This window comes from Mus musculus, chromosome X (genome assembly GCF_000001635.26).
Source record: "Mus musculus strain C57BL/6J chromosome X, GRCm38.p6 C57BL/6J".
NCBI lineage: Eukaryota > Metazoa > Chordata > Mammalia > Rodentia > Muridae > Mus > Mus musculus.
Window position 1 is genome coordinate 157,491,143 of NC_000086.7, and position 14,996 is coordinate 157,506,138.

Genomic DNA, 14,996 nt, shown 5'->3' on the forward strand with positions numbered 1-14,996 from the left:
ATAATCGTTTCCTTTCTCTGCCCGCCGGGTCCCTTTTCAGAGGATCCTTCATCTCCTTAGATGACTAAAAAAAACCTTGCAAGCGCTGAGTGGCCCTGGTCCTCCTTCAACCCTCGCTGCCCTTAAGGGGAACCCCCCGACACACACACCCAAGAGGGAAATTCAGCAGCCTGCCAGAACAGGAAAAGGTGGCGTGGGCAGCGGTCCCGCGCCGCACACACCCCTCGCTCAGGCCTGCCTCGCCCGCCGTGCCTCGAACGAGCTAAGGCGCTCCGGTACCCGCCTCCCCCGGGGATCCGCCGCGCCCCACGGGCTGAAAGGGATTCCCCCCCAACAACGGGGCGTGGAGGGCGGCGAGCCCGCGTGGACCGACGCTCCAGGCCCGGAAGGGCGGGCGGGCGGTGCGGCTGGCACACACGGACGCGGTTCTCCCAGGCCCCGCAGTGCGCCAGCCTCCAGCTCAGCCGAGGACCAAACGCGGCGGGGGACCGCGGGGGCGCGGCGCGGCCTCCGCCGGTGCACGAGGGCCCGCAGCGTGCTCCGCGCAGCAGCCCGGCAGACGCAGGCGCCGCGCGGCCGTCCGCATTGTTCAGCCTGCCGCGCGCGCCCCGGAGGAGCCTGGTCCTGTGGCCTCGAGCCCCGCAGGCGCGGAGGGAACTGTCGCCCCGCCGCCGCTACCGCTACCGCTGCCGCTGCCGCCGCCGCCGCCGCCGCCGCCGCCGCCGCTGCGGCGCCCGTGCAGGTGGCGAGCGGCGCCCTCACCTTTGGCGCCGAGCTTGAAGTCGAGCGTGCTGTGTCTTGCTGCTGCCATAGTGTGGCGAGGCCCTGTGCCATGCCTGGGGAGGCGACCGCAGGAGACTGAGGGACCGCGCGGCGTGTCAGGCTGCGGGCCGGCGGGGAGTGCGCTGCGCCGGGGGAGGCCAGGAGTTAGGAGGTGGGAGGGGCCGCGGGCAAGCGACCCGGGGCGCGGGGGCGGGGCCGACCCGCCTCTTAGAGGAGGAAGCAGGGACGCCTCCAGCCCCGAACTTGAAGCGCTGGGTGTGAGGCCTCGCTAATGGTGGAATCGCGGGCGCCGGGCTCCCTGGCATGCGTCACCAATGGCCGCGCCCTGCGCTAAAGCTCTGGCCATGCTCTCCCGCCATTCGCCATCCGTTAGGAGGTCACCCAGCTTTAAACGGCTCAGCGCGACTTCCGGGGGGCCTCCCTATACACTTCCCCATATGCCTACCCCTCCTCCCCAAGCAAAAGCCCCAGTTACTTCCTGACCATTTGAAGAAAATAAAATGCTACCACCCCTGTAGTCTTAAAGTACAAGCCTGACTTTTTCTTTAAATGCACGTGAACCCCGCTGGGATTATTAACAATGTTTCTATTGGTAAGGGGTAGTATTTAAGAACAGAATAGAAGGCTCCTGGGCATTCAAGTAGCATACATTTTCATGCAAATTTGGAAAAGAATCAAGGACTAAAGCCTAACTGAGAAGTTGCAGATGTGAGAGCCTCTTCCACAGGACTTCCCCCTCCTCGGTACCTCTATTTTTTGTCAATGGACCTACAGCCTTGGCCTCTTTTTTGACCGTTAGTAGCATTCAACAAGATGGGACAAAAGAGAACTGAAGTGCCTGGGGAATAAAGGGATCCTTTATTGCACGAGCAAAATCCCAGGGCAAATTGACTCCATCATTGTATGGATTGCTGTGCCTCTCCTGATACCAGGAATTTCTGTAATGGTTGTTAAACTTCAGATTAGTGAACTCTGTGCCTCCTCAACAACACAAAAACATTAAGTTTAGCTTTCCCTTAGGCCATTTCGAATGGTCGTTTGGTTTGGTTTGGTTTGTTGGTTGGTTGGTTGGTTGGTTGGTTAGTTTTGCGTAGTCCTTCCCTGTCCTGCAAGAACCTAACACTGACGTCATATTTGTCCTTCAACAACTGCATCTCTTTTCAGTGGGCTCCTACTTTGTTCCTATCCATAGCCATCTGTTTTTATTTCCTTCTCTGGAGACCAGGTCCTCAGTTTTGTAAGCTAATTTGTGTTCCGCTCCATCAGCCCCAATGTATCAGCCCCAAGCTCCTCTTTCTTCCTTTCTTCTGGAGTCAAGTCACTAGAACATAGCTGTCCTCCTGTGTGTTTAAGGGTAGTGAAGCTTCCCGCGTAGGACATGTGCTTCATGCCCTGCCAGCATTGGGGTAAGCCACCTGCCTTCCCTTAGCTTCACTATCTGCTGTCAACCTCTTGAATTTCTTGAAAATTTCAGAGCAGAAGGCATCTGAGGTTTTGCTGATAAGTATGTAGCTGGTCTTGCTCAGTAGATTGTGGAGAACATTGCAGACCACCATGGGCTCCCAGCTGAAGCATATCCGCCCTAGAATTTGTACTTCACCTTGCAAAGGGCAAAATGAAGAACCTTGAGATACTTTAATGAAGTGATGTCAAAAGAGAGCCCTGAAGAGAAGAGGATGCTCGATATAGGATCAGTATTGTCAGGATGATGTTAGCAGTTTACTGCAAGGGTCTTCTCACTAATCTGCATAATCCTGGCAAGACTATTAAAGATAAGAAACAGGAGCCTGACGTTAGTGGCACACATCTTTAATCTCAGCACTTGTGAGGTAGAGGCAGGCAGACATGGCCATCGGGAGCAACACTATTATGAGGTGTGGCCTTGTTGGAGGAAGTGTGTCAACGTGGGGGACAAGCTTTGAGGTCTCCTTTGCTCAAGCTATACCAAGTGTGGCACACAGTCTCCTTCTGGTGCCTGTGAATCAAGATGTAGAACTCTTGGTTCCTCCAGCATGTTTCCTGCCATGATGATTAGAGACTAAACCTCTAAACTGTAAGCCAGCCCCAAGTAAATGTTTTCCTTTATAAGACTTGCTGTGGTCATGGTGTCTCTTCAGTGAAAGAAAGCAAAGGCCTCTATAAACCTCTCCAACTGGGCTATGACTACCTATTTGGATTCTGGAAAATATTGTCATTGCCTGAGTTTTTGCAATCTAGGCCCCAATCTGCAAGGATCATTTCAAAATTAATCATTTAGGTTGTGCCTAGCAATTATATTATAGTTGATCCATTAAGTGTAATTGTCTAGTTATTACACCAGCAATGATCTCTACCTCTCATCTTGCAACAAAAGATGCAAAAAAAAAAAAATCCTAAGTTATGTTTTGACCTTTGAGGCGGTTTGCTTGAGAATGGCCCCCAAAGGCTCATATGTTTGAATATTTGGTCCCCAGTTGGCAGAACTGTTTCAGAAGGACTAGGAGCTGTGGTCTTGTTAGAGATGTCTTACAGGGAGTAGATTTTAAGGTTTCAAATGGCCAAGCAATGCCCACCTTGATCTCTCAGCCTCATGCTTGTGTATCAAGGTGTGAGCTCTCAGCTACTTCTCCAGTTCCATGCCTGTCTACCTATTGTCATTCTCCCTGCTATGATGGTCATAGACCCACCCTCTGAAATTGTAAGCCCAGAATATACTTTCTACTGTGTGTTGCCTTAGTCCTGGTGTCTTAGCACAGCAATAGAAAAGTAACTAAGACAAATATGGCATGCCCCCTCACACACACACATAAATTAAAGGCCTGGTCCTCAGTTGGTGACACTGTTTGTCACCAAAGGTAATAGAAACTTTAGAAGGCCTACCTAGCTGAAGGAAGTGGGTCACTGTGGGTGTGTCGGAATCTTGTTCCTCTTGCTGTTTTTCTCTGTTTCATGGTGGATCCTAAACCCTTATGCCATCATGTTCATCCACCCCATGGCCCAAAAAGCAATGGAGCCAGCTACCCATGATGGAAAGCATGAGCCAAAAGAAACTTGTCGCCCTTTTTTTGAGTTGTTTATGTCAAGTACTGCGTCACAGCAATGACAAGCTAACCCATTAACCAGAGCCTACATTTTGAGACAACTTCCCGGTTAACAAATGTTTCCAATGGCAAAAATATGGGTGATATGGATTATTCATGTACACCAGGCTACCCTCTGCTGCCCTCGACCAAAATGGAGGAATGTAAAAAGGAAACTAGGACTTACCTTCCAGGCACTAGTCATACGCTCATGAACAAACGTATTCTATAAGAAACAATTCCCTAGACACTGAAATCCAGTAAACCAGTGAGCAACTAGCCAGGACAAGGCACAAACAAAGCTACTCCATAGTCATGTCTCCACATGGGCAAAATGTGGACATTGTCCAAACCACAAATAGGACCAGACATTCCCCAGTCTTGCTAATAGTGATGCCTGCTGCTTTTCTACCAACCCTAGGTTTATCCTGGCTCTCTAGAAACGTTTGCTAAGATACTCAGTCATAGACATAGCCCTGGTAGCATCCAAGCCTGATTGCCTGAAATGTTTCCCAAGCCACCTGATGCAAATCCCCTACGTCAGCATCTCTCTCACTCTCTAGCTTAGATGTCCCAGTATCCCCAAGGTGTATGTTCTCCCAGAAACAAGATGAAAACAGCTTGTTGAACTGCAGAGGTATTCCTGAGAGTGTATTGCTGGAGGGCGGTAAGAAGGTAGGTAAAAGGATGACATCATAGCTTAAGAGTAAAAAATAAAACCATAGGGTACCAGTTTAGGAAAATGCTATTTAACATTAGACTTAGTTCTACCCGAAAGTCACTTACAAAATGGGCTGTGTTGGATATCAGTAACAGAGTTTTTGTAAAGTCAGAGGACGAGCTGTAGTCTGCACACTTAGCAAAAGAAACTACTAGGAAGAAGGAAGTCAAAAGCAGAAAAGTACCCCCCTTTAAAAAGCAGAATGTGGTGGTAATGGTGGTGATGTTGATAGTAGTGATAGTCACAGTAGAGAAGAACTAAGGTGATTAGCTGAAAACATCCAAATGCTATAGTAAGAGCCACTGGAAACTCCCCCATCCTGTCCTTGTCCTAAACCTTCATGAAGAGTGGTAGGTAAGGAGTTAGAAGCTGCCCCAAATACCAAGGGCAGTAACTTTCCATTTTACTGTTGGGATTCCGGTTACCATTTTGCAAAGGACCCTTGGAGACATTGTGCACACACACATCCCTGCCTCCAATGTGCAGCTGAGGTGAAATCACTTCCTCTCTTCAAATCTGGCATTCACTATTAGGCTTAGAATGGCTGTTAAAAATCTGGAACACTCCCTTACTTTTCCCAGATGAATGTGGGACTCGTCCAGCTATTTAAACACAACAGTACTTAAAATACTGATTAAAAACTGTGTAACTGAAAGAGGGGTTTGGATCATTGATGTGCTGATTCACAATTTCAGCTGCACACTGGGACCACGTTGGGACTTGAAACACATGCTGTTGCCTGGGCCCCAGGCCTAGCACTTGATGGAATTGGTCTGAGGCCTAGGCATTGCATTCAAATTATTTAAAAGTAAATAGACAAAACCCCAAAGAGTCCCATGGAAAGCCAAAAGTCCCACTGCCAAATCCTAAAGCAGGTTATGTCACAATAGATGTCACTCCAGTTCATATCCACGCAGATAGCCAGAATAAACAAATGTGAAAAGATGCAAAGTAAGGAGTGTGGGAGTTCAGGGAAACTGAAACTCTTCTGCTTTACTGGTGAGGATATAACAAGATGTGTCCATCCTCCTTTTTTTTTTTTTATAAAAAAAAAAAAAGGTTGCCGTAGCACGTAGCACTGTTGCTCAATGGTAGATTGCTTGCTTAGCATGCTTGAAATCCTGGGCTCCATCCCCAGCACTTTAAAAAGGAGGGGTAGGATGATGAGATAATTATCATCATATGATTCAAATACTCCAATCTGGGTATAAACACACCAAACAGTTGAAACCAGGTGTTCATGAGAATGAATGTTTATGGAAGGATTATTCACAATGCCCCCAATGTGGAAACAATTAAAATGTCCACCCATAGATACATAAACATGTGGTATATTCATGCAATGAGACATTTACTATTTGATTATTAAAAAAAAATGTGTGGGAGGCGTCCTGTGAGATGGAGACATCTACTTTCTTTGGAAAGTTATTTATGTCAAATGATGGTTCGCTGGGGCACACTCAGGTGAAAGGATATTTTGCTGGAGCAGACACAGGAAAGAATGCTTTCCTGAAGCAGTCACAGTTGAAAGGATGTTTTGACATAGCAAACATGAGAAAGGACCAGAGATGAAGGAGGATAAATGTGACCCCACAGACAGTGGGAGACAAGCACTGAGCACTGGTTTGCTTTGCTCCTCCTGGCTATTCTTCACTAATGATATGCTAAGTTTAAGTCCAGGCATGGTAAAAATAAGCCTTTAATCTCAGGAGGCAAAGACAATCAGATCTGTAAGGCCAGCCTGGGACAGAGCAATTTCTAGGTGAAGAAAATCCAGGCATGGTGGTACACACCTTTAATCCCAGGAAACAGGCATGCCAATCTCTGAGTTCAAGGTCAATCTACCGAACAAGTTCCAGGAGAACCAAGTTTGAGCAGTGAAGGAGTTGGAAAACAGAAAACTGGTGATAATGCAATAGAACACGGGGTGGGGGTGGGGGGGAATGTTCCAGACCCAGCAAGCAACAGAACTCGTCCGCTTTGGCCACATGGCTCTGGCTTTAGAGTCTAGAAGGGACTACTGCGACAATTGATGCTGGTTAGCTGAAGCTAAGAAATTAGCAGTGATTAAGAAGAGGCCAGCATCACTGAGGTGAAATCTTCTGGGAATTGTTTTCTGGGAGCACAAAGAAGCTGTGTTCTAGAAATAGCCAAGGTTGTACCTTGTGCTTCAGCTGCACTTGGTAATGTGTAAGAGTCACCCAGGTGGTACTGGTTTTGAAGGCATGAAGGCGTCATGAACTGCAGCTGAGGCTTGGCACTGTGGCAGTCTATGGAAGGCCATTGGTGAAGGTATAGCCTCAATTTCAGTTGACAGCCCAAGACTGAAGGGGTCATGAAAAGGATTTGAGGCTTGGCACCATGAAGAGAGACTATGAATGGGTTTTGGAGAAGCCTAGTTGCAGCGGAAAACCCCAGTGTATTGGAGATGCCAGTACCATGGGATGATCACCAAGAACAGCAAAGGCAGTGGAATGAATAAACCTGAGCTTAGTGCACTACAAAGTTAGTAGCATTTCTAGTCTGCCCTGTTGCTGCTGCTCAGACTTAGAAATGAAGGCAGGAAAAAAGAAAAAAAAAAACAACAACAACAACAACAAAAACCAACCAAGCCCTGAATGCTTCGTTTAATATTACAATAAATATTCCTCTTCCTGTTATTGGATCTCATTGCAGCTCCTTCAAAGCAAGGGAATTTATGCATGTTGACACAAACCTCATTTTAAAATCTTCCTTGGCTCCATTTTCAACTTCTTCCTTTTGGCACAACCAGTTGCATGAGCCGCCTCTGTCAGTCCCTTGAGGGTCTGTCTAAAACCCTGATGCAGCCAGAACTGCTAGGATTCATTCCACAAAGGACAATACACTCTCCTCTGAGCCCCAAGTTTCTTCTAAATATATGGTGTGTTGCCTGAGATCTTAATGTGTTAATCATACAAGTGCCATGCTTTTACAGATATGTTAATATTAATATGTTTAAAAAAAACTCAAGTTTTCAAACTTTTAAAACAAATATATACTTTCCTCACTTTCATCTGAAAATAGCATTTATTTCAAAGGATAACTGTTGACATTAGCCCTCTACAAATAAAAATATGAATTATTTTAAACTTGCTTCTCAGGCAAAATCCTTTAATTCCAGTAGGGTAGGCTGAGGCAGGAGGAGTTCCAGTGCAGCCTGGTCTACATAGCAAATTCCAGGCCAGTCAGATCTTGTTTCTAATAAATAAATTAATTAATTAAATTTGCTTCCTTAAACAAATCTAAGTGGGGTTGGAGAAATGGCTCAGTGGTTAAGCACATTTGCTGCTCTTGTAGAGAACCTTGGTTCAGTTCTCAGCACCTAGATGGCAGCTTACAGTGACACGTAGTTCCAGTTCTAGGAGCCTCTTCTGTCTCTTTTGAGTAACAAATACATACATGGTACACATACATGCATGCAGGAACTCACACATATAACATACAATACATATTTTTCAAAATCTAAATTGATGCACTTTAGTTATTTGTAACAAATTAAAATGAATATAAATGTGATGGCACATGCCTTTTAGTACCAGCTACTTGGGAGGCCAAGGCAGTTAAATTCCCTGAGTCTGGGATTGAGGCCAATCTGGGCAGCACAGAGAGATCCAGTCTCAAAAAAAAATAACTTTAATAATTACAATAATAATTTAGAAACTTCAGGTTGTCATGCTTATGCTAGGAAAAAATGTCCCTGCAATGCAAAATACCTGCTGAATGGAGAAAAAAAATCCAGAAAAACCCTCTGCTATGGTAAAGCATCAGTCTAATGAATAGACACTGTACACTTTCTGCTGTGATGTACTAAGAAGGACCGAGCCTCCTTTCTGTGCTCTTCTTGGCAAGAAATGTACAACCTGGGCCATGGAGATGATCCAGCAGATCAGAAGCCCAAAAAGGTCGAGAGAGAGAGAGAGAGAGAGAGAGAGAGAGAGAGAGAGAGAACTGACTGTAAGCTGTACTTCCATCTCCGCGCACACACTATGGTACTTGCCTGCAAAAAAGAAGTAAATGTAAAATAATGTTTAAATGTACAACTTAACTCTAAATTGAATGGCCTATACTCTTGCAAAAAAAAATGTCAAGTTCAAGAAGCACAAAGACAGCCGGGCGTGGTGGCGCACACCTTTAATCCCAGCACTCGTGAGGCAGAGGCAGGCAGATTTCTGAGTTCGAGGCCAGCCTGGTCTACAAAGTGAGTTTCAGCACAGCCAGGGCTACACAGAGAAACCCTGTCTCGAAAAAAAAAAAAAAAAGAAGAAGCAAAAGACAGGCCAACAAACCATTCCAGATGAAGAAATTAAAAAGAGATCACAGATGAATTGCAGCACGTGATTCAGAATTGCATCTTAGATCCAGAAAACAAAAGAACCATAAAAGTTTTTATCAGGACATCTGAGCAAAGTGGGGCAAGGAATGTGGATTAGACAACAGCTTGTGTCACTGTCCCGGGCTTTAATCGCTGTACTTTGATTAAAGAAGAAAATGTGGGCTGGAGAGATGGCTCAGCTGTTAAAGGCTAGGCTCACAACCAAAAATATAAAGAAGAAAATGTTCTTGTTTAGAAATTATACACGGAACCGTTTTGGTAAAGGGACATAACGTCACTAATTCACTCTCACAGCGGATGGAAACCATATGAGCATGTTCGAATAACAATGTGGAGCAGTGCTTCTCAACCTGGGAGGTCGAAGGACCCTTTCTCAGGAGTTGCCCTAAGACCATGGAAAAACACAGGTATTTACATCACTATTCATAGCAGTAGCAAAATTACAGTTGTGAAGTAGCAATGAAATAGTTTTGTGGTTGGAGTCACCATAACATGAGGATCATGTATTAAAGGGTCACAGCATTAGGAAGGTTGAGGACCACTGATGTAGAGAAATATTAATAAGGTGAATAAAGCAAGATGTCCATACTTGTTGAAACTAGGTAGAGGGTATATCAGGTATTAACATCTCTTTTGTGCATGTATTTAAAATTATGTGGGTGAAAATCAAAGGCTATATAGCTAGGAGTGGTGGCATACCTTGTAATCCCAGCACTTGGGAGGACAGACAGAATCCAGAGTTCAAAGTCAACCTTGGCTACAAGCTGAGTTCCAGGCAGTGGTGGTTCACAACCCCAGTCCAGGAGATCTAAAGCTTTTTGCCCTTCATGGGTACCTGAAGGCATGTGACATATACACAGAGACACAGACTGATACACCTAAATAAAAAATAAAGATAGCATAGCTGGGTATGGTGACATATCCTTTTAATTCCAGCACTAAGAAGGCAGAGGTAGGCTGATCTCTGTGAGAGAACAAGAGCCAGCTGCTCTAGTTCTAGGAACAATCAGAGCTACACAGTGAGACCTTGGTTTTTTGTTTTGTTTTGTTTTTGTTCTTGTTGTTTTGTTTTGAAGTAATAGCACAAAAAAGTAATGCTCCTAACGTGTATACCACAAAGCAGTTCCTAAGACATTCTGAAATCTCTAAGGGAACTAGACTTAGGAAGAACATTCTGCTTGTTAGAGAATGTAAAACAAAAACAACCAACCAAATCCAGGAAACTTTGGATTCTCTCTGCATTGTTCATTGATTTTATTGAAGAACTCAGCACTTCCTTCCTCGGGCAGTTCATGCCTTCAGCTTACTCACGTCACTTACACAAGCATGGCCTCAATACTTGTCTCTAGAATCTGGGCAGCTTTAAGAAGTGTGCACATCAGCCAACTCTGCTCCTTGGTCTTCTTCACTCCAGTCATTCTCGATACAGTGATAGAACAGAGCCACGGGGAGTAAGAGAAGAAGGTAGCTCAGAAAGGGCCTCTCAGAATATGAGGGCCATGGCCCTCTTTGGCCCTTCAGTCCCCTATTCATCGTGTGTGTGTGTGCGTGTGTGTGTGTGTTGTTGGGGGCTTGCACATGCTAGGCAAAAGCTCTACCAATGAGCTACAGGGCCAGCTTCAGTCATCTCAAAGTTGGAACATTTCCACGTTTGTAAATAGGGGATGAAAACAGAATCTGCCCCACTGCCTCTGTTGCTAACCACAACCAGATACTTTGGACTCCTTTTCAGCTCCTTCTTCTCACTTCCCACATTCTATCAGTCATTAAATCTTCCTTAAACCCACTTTATTCCCCCCCCCCATCACTTCTTCTCATTAATCTGAATCCAGGATTTTCTTAAAGATTTCTAGCCTGTACAGTAATAATCGCCTCCCTGTAATTCAGGGCCCACCTACCTGTTTCAATAGTTCCAGAATACAAATCTAATGATGCAATAACCTCTCTTGCTAAAACCCAAAGGCTGCCAACTGCCTTCAGAACAAAGACTGAATGCTATAAATGGCTTAATGACTTTCTGTGGTCTGGCTTTCGACTGCCTTTCCTCACTCAATTAATATTATTCTTCTGAAGACAGAGGGCTCTGAAGCTGCTTAGTTACTACAAGTCTCAGACCCAGTGTGGTCTTTTATGAGCTAATAATGTAAAGAAAAACCACCCAACATTTAGAAATAAGATTGCTTGGTAAGTAGTAAAAAGGTAATTCCATATTCTCTCCCTGTCTCCTTGGAATGTTGTGTAAGTAAAATTGCATTGTCTGAGGCAAAGCCGTGTGGTCCAGTAGAGCCATATATGCAATTTAAGTTTTCCTAGTGGACACATTAAAAATAAGTCAAGGAGCTGGAGAGATGGCTCAGCACTTAGGAGCACTTGTTCCCTTTGCAAAGGACTGGGATTCCATTGCCAGCACTCACATGGTGGTTCACACCCATCTGTAACTCCAGTGCCAGGGTCTGCTGATTAGTTTTCTGTTGGCTTGACACATGCTGGAGCCATCTAGGAGGAGGAAAACTGCTGAGAAAATGCTTTCAATTGATGGGGCTATAGGCAAGCCTATAAGGGCATTTTCTTAATTAGTGACTGATGTGGGGGGCCAGGACATTGTGGGTGGTGCCATCCCTGGGCTGGTAGTCCTGGGTTCTATAAGAAAGCAAGCTGAGCAAGCCATGAGAAACACACCAGTAAGCAGCACTTCTCCTTGGCCCCTGCATCAGCTCCTGCCTCCTGCCCCCTGCCCAACTGCCCTGCTTGAGTTCCTATCCTGACTGCCTTTGACAATGTAAGAAATATAAGCAAAACAACGCCTTTTCTTTCCAAGTTGCTTTTGGCCATGGTGTTTCATCACAGCAATAGAAACTCTAAGTCACAGGGTAACTGTTGCCCTCTTCTGACCTCTGCAGACTCTGCACATACATGTTACACATACATACATACATACAGGCAAAACACTCATACACATAATATTTTTAAAAATCTTGACCACCCAGGAAGAGTCAGGTGTCACTCACTTTGGACCAATCATTGCTTGGATCCTCCCACAAGTTCTTGGACCAGTCATTCCCAGTGTCTGGGACTCCCACAATTTCTGTGCCACCATTACCTCAGCACATCTTGTAGGCAGGATAAATTGTAGGTTGAAGGTTTTGTAGCTGAGTTGCTGACTAAGCAAAGACGGGCAGTTTACACTCCTTCTCCACCTTTACTAGGAGTCTTCACTAGGTTCATCCTTATAGATCTCAGAAGTTTCCATTGCACTGGGTTTCCACATCGCCAGAGTCCCACAAGAACACCGACTACACAATCATAATGTATGCACAGAGGACCTAGCTCAGACCCATGCAGGGTCTGTGATTTTTCACTTCAGTTTCTATGAGCCTCTATGAGCCCTGCTTAGTTGAGTTTGTGGGTCATGTTCTTGTGGTACCCTTGACCTCTCTGGCTACTATTATCCTTCTTCCTCTTCTTCTGCAGAATTCCCCAAGCCCAGCCTACTGTTTGGCTGTGGGTCTCTGCATCTCCTCCCATCAGCTGCTGGATGACACCTCTCTGATGACAGTTGGGCTAGGCACTGATCTATGACTATAGCATCATTGGATCATTTCATTGACTTTGTTTGACAGTCATATTTGCTTCTTTCCTGGTTCTCTAGGCTGTCCCCAACATCTACCCTCTGGCTCCATCCTGCTCTTTATTTGAAGGGAAATGGAGGAGGAGTATATCTGCCTGAAAGGGGAGGTGGGAGGGGAACTAGGAGGGGTGGAAAGAGGGAAAGGAAACTTCTGTTGGAATGTAACATGTGAGAGAAGAATAAACAAAATCTTTAAGAAAAGAAGCAAAATTGCTTCTTAGTTTCTCAACTAAGATCAAGAGTTCAAAAGAAGTAAAAGGAAACTAAGAAACTACTTTATCAATACTGAAACCTCACTGGGATTCCTCTGCGATATACAATTGTTGCCCTGTGTCAGAGATCCTGTAGTTTTGGATCTGTAGGACTGGCTCCTCCATGCACCCCAGCAGTCCATTGATGGGGTAGATGTTGGGGTGGGCCAATTGAAAGACCTGCATCTGGGCCTGAGAGGTATTTGAACTGGTCAGCTTTCCTGTTCTCATACCCTTGGAGCCAGCTCACCACAACTCCGTGCCCACCCCCATCCCCTTGCAAGGACCAGTTCTACCCTGCTAACCAGGTGAGATCCAGGGCCTACTCTCCTGAGTGCTGCAGTAGATGAGGGGTAGGACCAGCTCACCCAGTCTGATGACCTTGAGGACAGCCTTTTGTAACTTTAATCTTTTCAAAAACCTATTTTTAATGATGGTTCTGGAATGTTTTAACCTTCCTTCTAGCCCACGATCCACCAGAAGTAGTAGAAGAAAGGATACAGGTGGACCTGTTCAGAAATTGTTCTTTAGAGCCAATCCTATCTGCATTGTCAGGAAATCAGCAGTTCATGTTACAGGCCAGCAGCAGCTCAGTCCACTGGAAAACACTTCATGGATACACCAGCAGTCCAGTTCAGTAGTGTTGGGATAGCAGCAGAGGTAGCACAACCTAACAGAAACAGCCAGGCCTCTGCCTCAGCATGAGTCAGAAGGAGAGACCAGAGCCAACAGGAACACCAGATCTTCTCAGCTGTGCCTCTCTCAGCCAGCTCTACATGCCTAGCTCAGCTCCTGTCACTGCTGAGTCCTATTTATACTCCCTCCAAACATCACAAATCCTCCACGAGTCTTGTCTGAGCACATGCCTTGCCTCAGCAATGTGTGTCTGTCTCAGCTGACATCACTCTGCCAATCAGCCCAAGTCCAAGGAAACAGCAAGAAATTGCAGCACACCACCAGAAATTTTTTGATATGTTTCTCTGTATGGAGTAACAACAAATGGAGCTCAGCTATGCAATGTAAGGCAGACCAATACATGTGCGTTGTTAGCAAAGAATCCTTCATCACGTGTCCTTTCATGAGCTTGCTTTAGCAGAACATCCCTTCTCCTGTGCCTGCTTCAGCTAAACACTCCTTCATATGTTTGCCCCAGCAAAACACCATCCAACACTACTGACTTTCCAAACAACCCTTAAGTTGTCACTTCAGCCTTCACTTGTTTTTATGGATAGCAGGAATATGCTTTGACATAAAAGATATAACTGAAAATAGACTGAGGCAGAAGAAACCCCCAAAGCCTGTTTCTTCAGATTCTCCCTGGCCTATTAGTTAAAGCATATATTTCTCCTTGGTATATGACAAGAGCTCATTCTCATTTAGATTTGGGTATCATGATTGGGTATCGCCAAAAAGAAAATAGGAAGTCAGAGAATTTCTTTATGACCAGCTCTTCAAATGAAAAGCATGAGCAGGTAAGACAAAAACTGTTTTATGACTGGCTTTGAGGAAAAAAACATTCTAGCTTCTGTGACATATCTTGGGCTAAAGAAAATATAGTTTCTATGGCTTGCCCCAGGGGAAAATAAAGGATAAGACAGGGAGGAGGGAGGAGGTCAGAAATAAGTTTGCCTGTGAGGCTAGTTCTGAGGTTTCACTTTGGGGCGTGGTTTCTGAGCATGAACCTGTCTATATCCATATCTGTTCAAAACTTCAGCAACTCACTAATCTGTCTTAGTTTACTATTTTCACATGATATTCAAAGGTATATGTCATGCATGATTGGAGAGCAATTCTAAATTTATCAACTTTCTCTTCCTACTTCTAGCAGACAATTTGAGAATGGTGATTATTATTATTTAAAACTTTCAGAATATTTTATTATTGCTAGAAAAATGCCCAAGCCTATCAGTATTGATTTGTATTGTCAAAAAATATTTAAATTCACATAAATCCTTAGACCTGTCTAGTTAGGTCAAGAATAAGCTTTTAGTTTCATTAGAGCTTCAAATTATCTTGCTCACATATCCTGTTGCTATATTTGCTTTGATTATTGAATATTTATATAGTGTACATTCTTTTTGTCTCAAGGAAATCTTGGATTGGAGTTAATAGCCCAGTAAAACCTTGTAAAACTCTTTATGGCTCAACAAACAAGCATTGGCAATGAGCACAGGATTAAATTCATTGTCTATTCCTTTCA

General features: G+C 44.9%; 1 protein-coding gene across 2 annotated transcripts in view; it reads right to left on the bottom strand.

Annotated features, from left to right (window-relative positions):
* The window catches only part of Sms (spermine synthase), a 48,437-nt gene extending 47,292 nt beyond the window's left edge, over positions 1-1,145 (bottom strand). Inside the window, exon 1 of one of the 2 annotated variants that reach the window (NM_009214.4) lies at positions 763-1,145. In NM_009214.4, coding sequence (NP_033240.3) covers positions 763-811 — 49 coding nt within the window. In that variant the 5' untranslated portion in view covers positions 812-1,145. Of the gene's footprint in view, positions 1-149; positions 227-762 lie in introns of those variants that run through there. The other variant, NM_001359185.1, reaches the window with a different exon arrangement.
* Between the last annotated feature and the right edge of the window lie 13,851 nt (positions 1,146-14,996).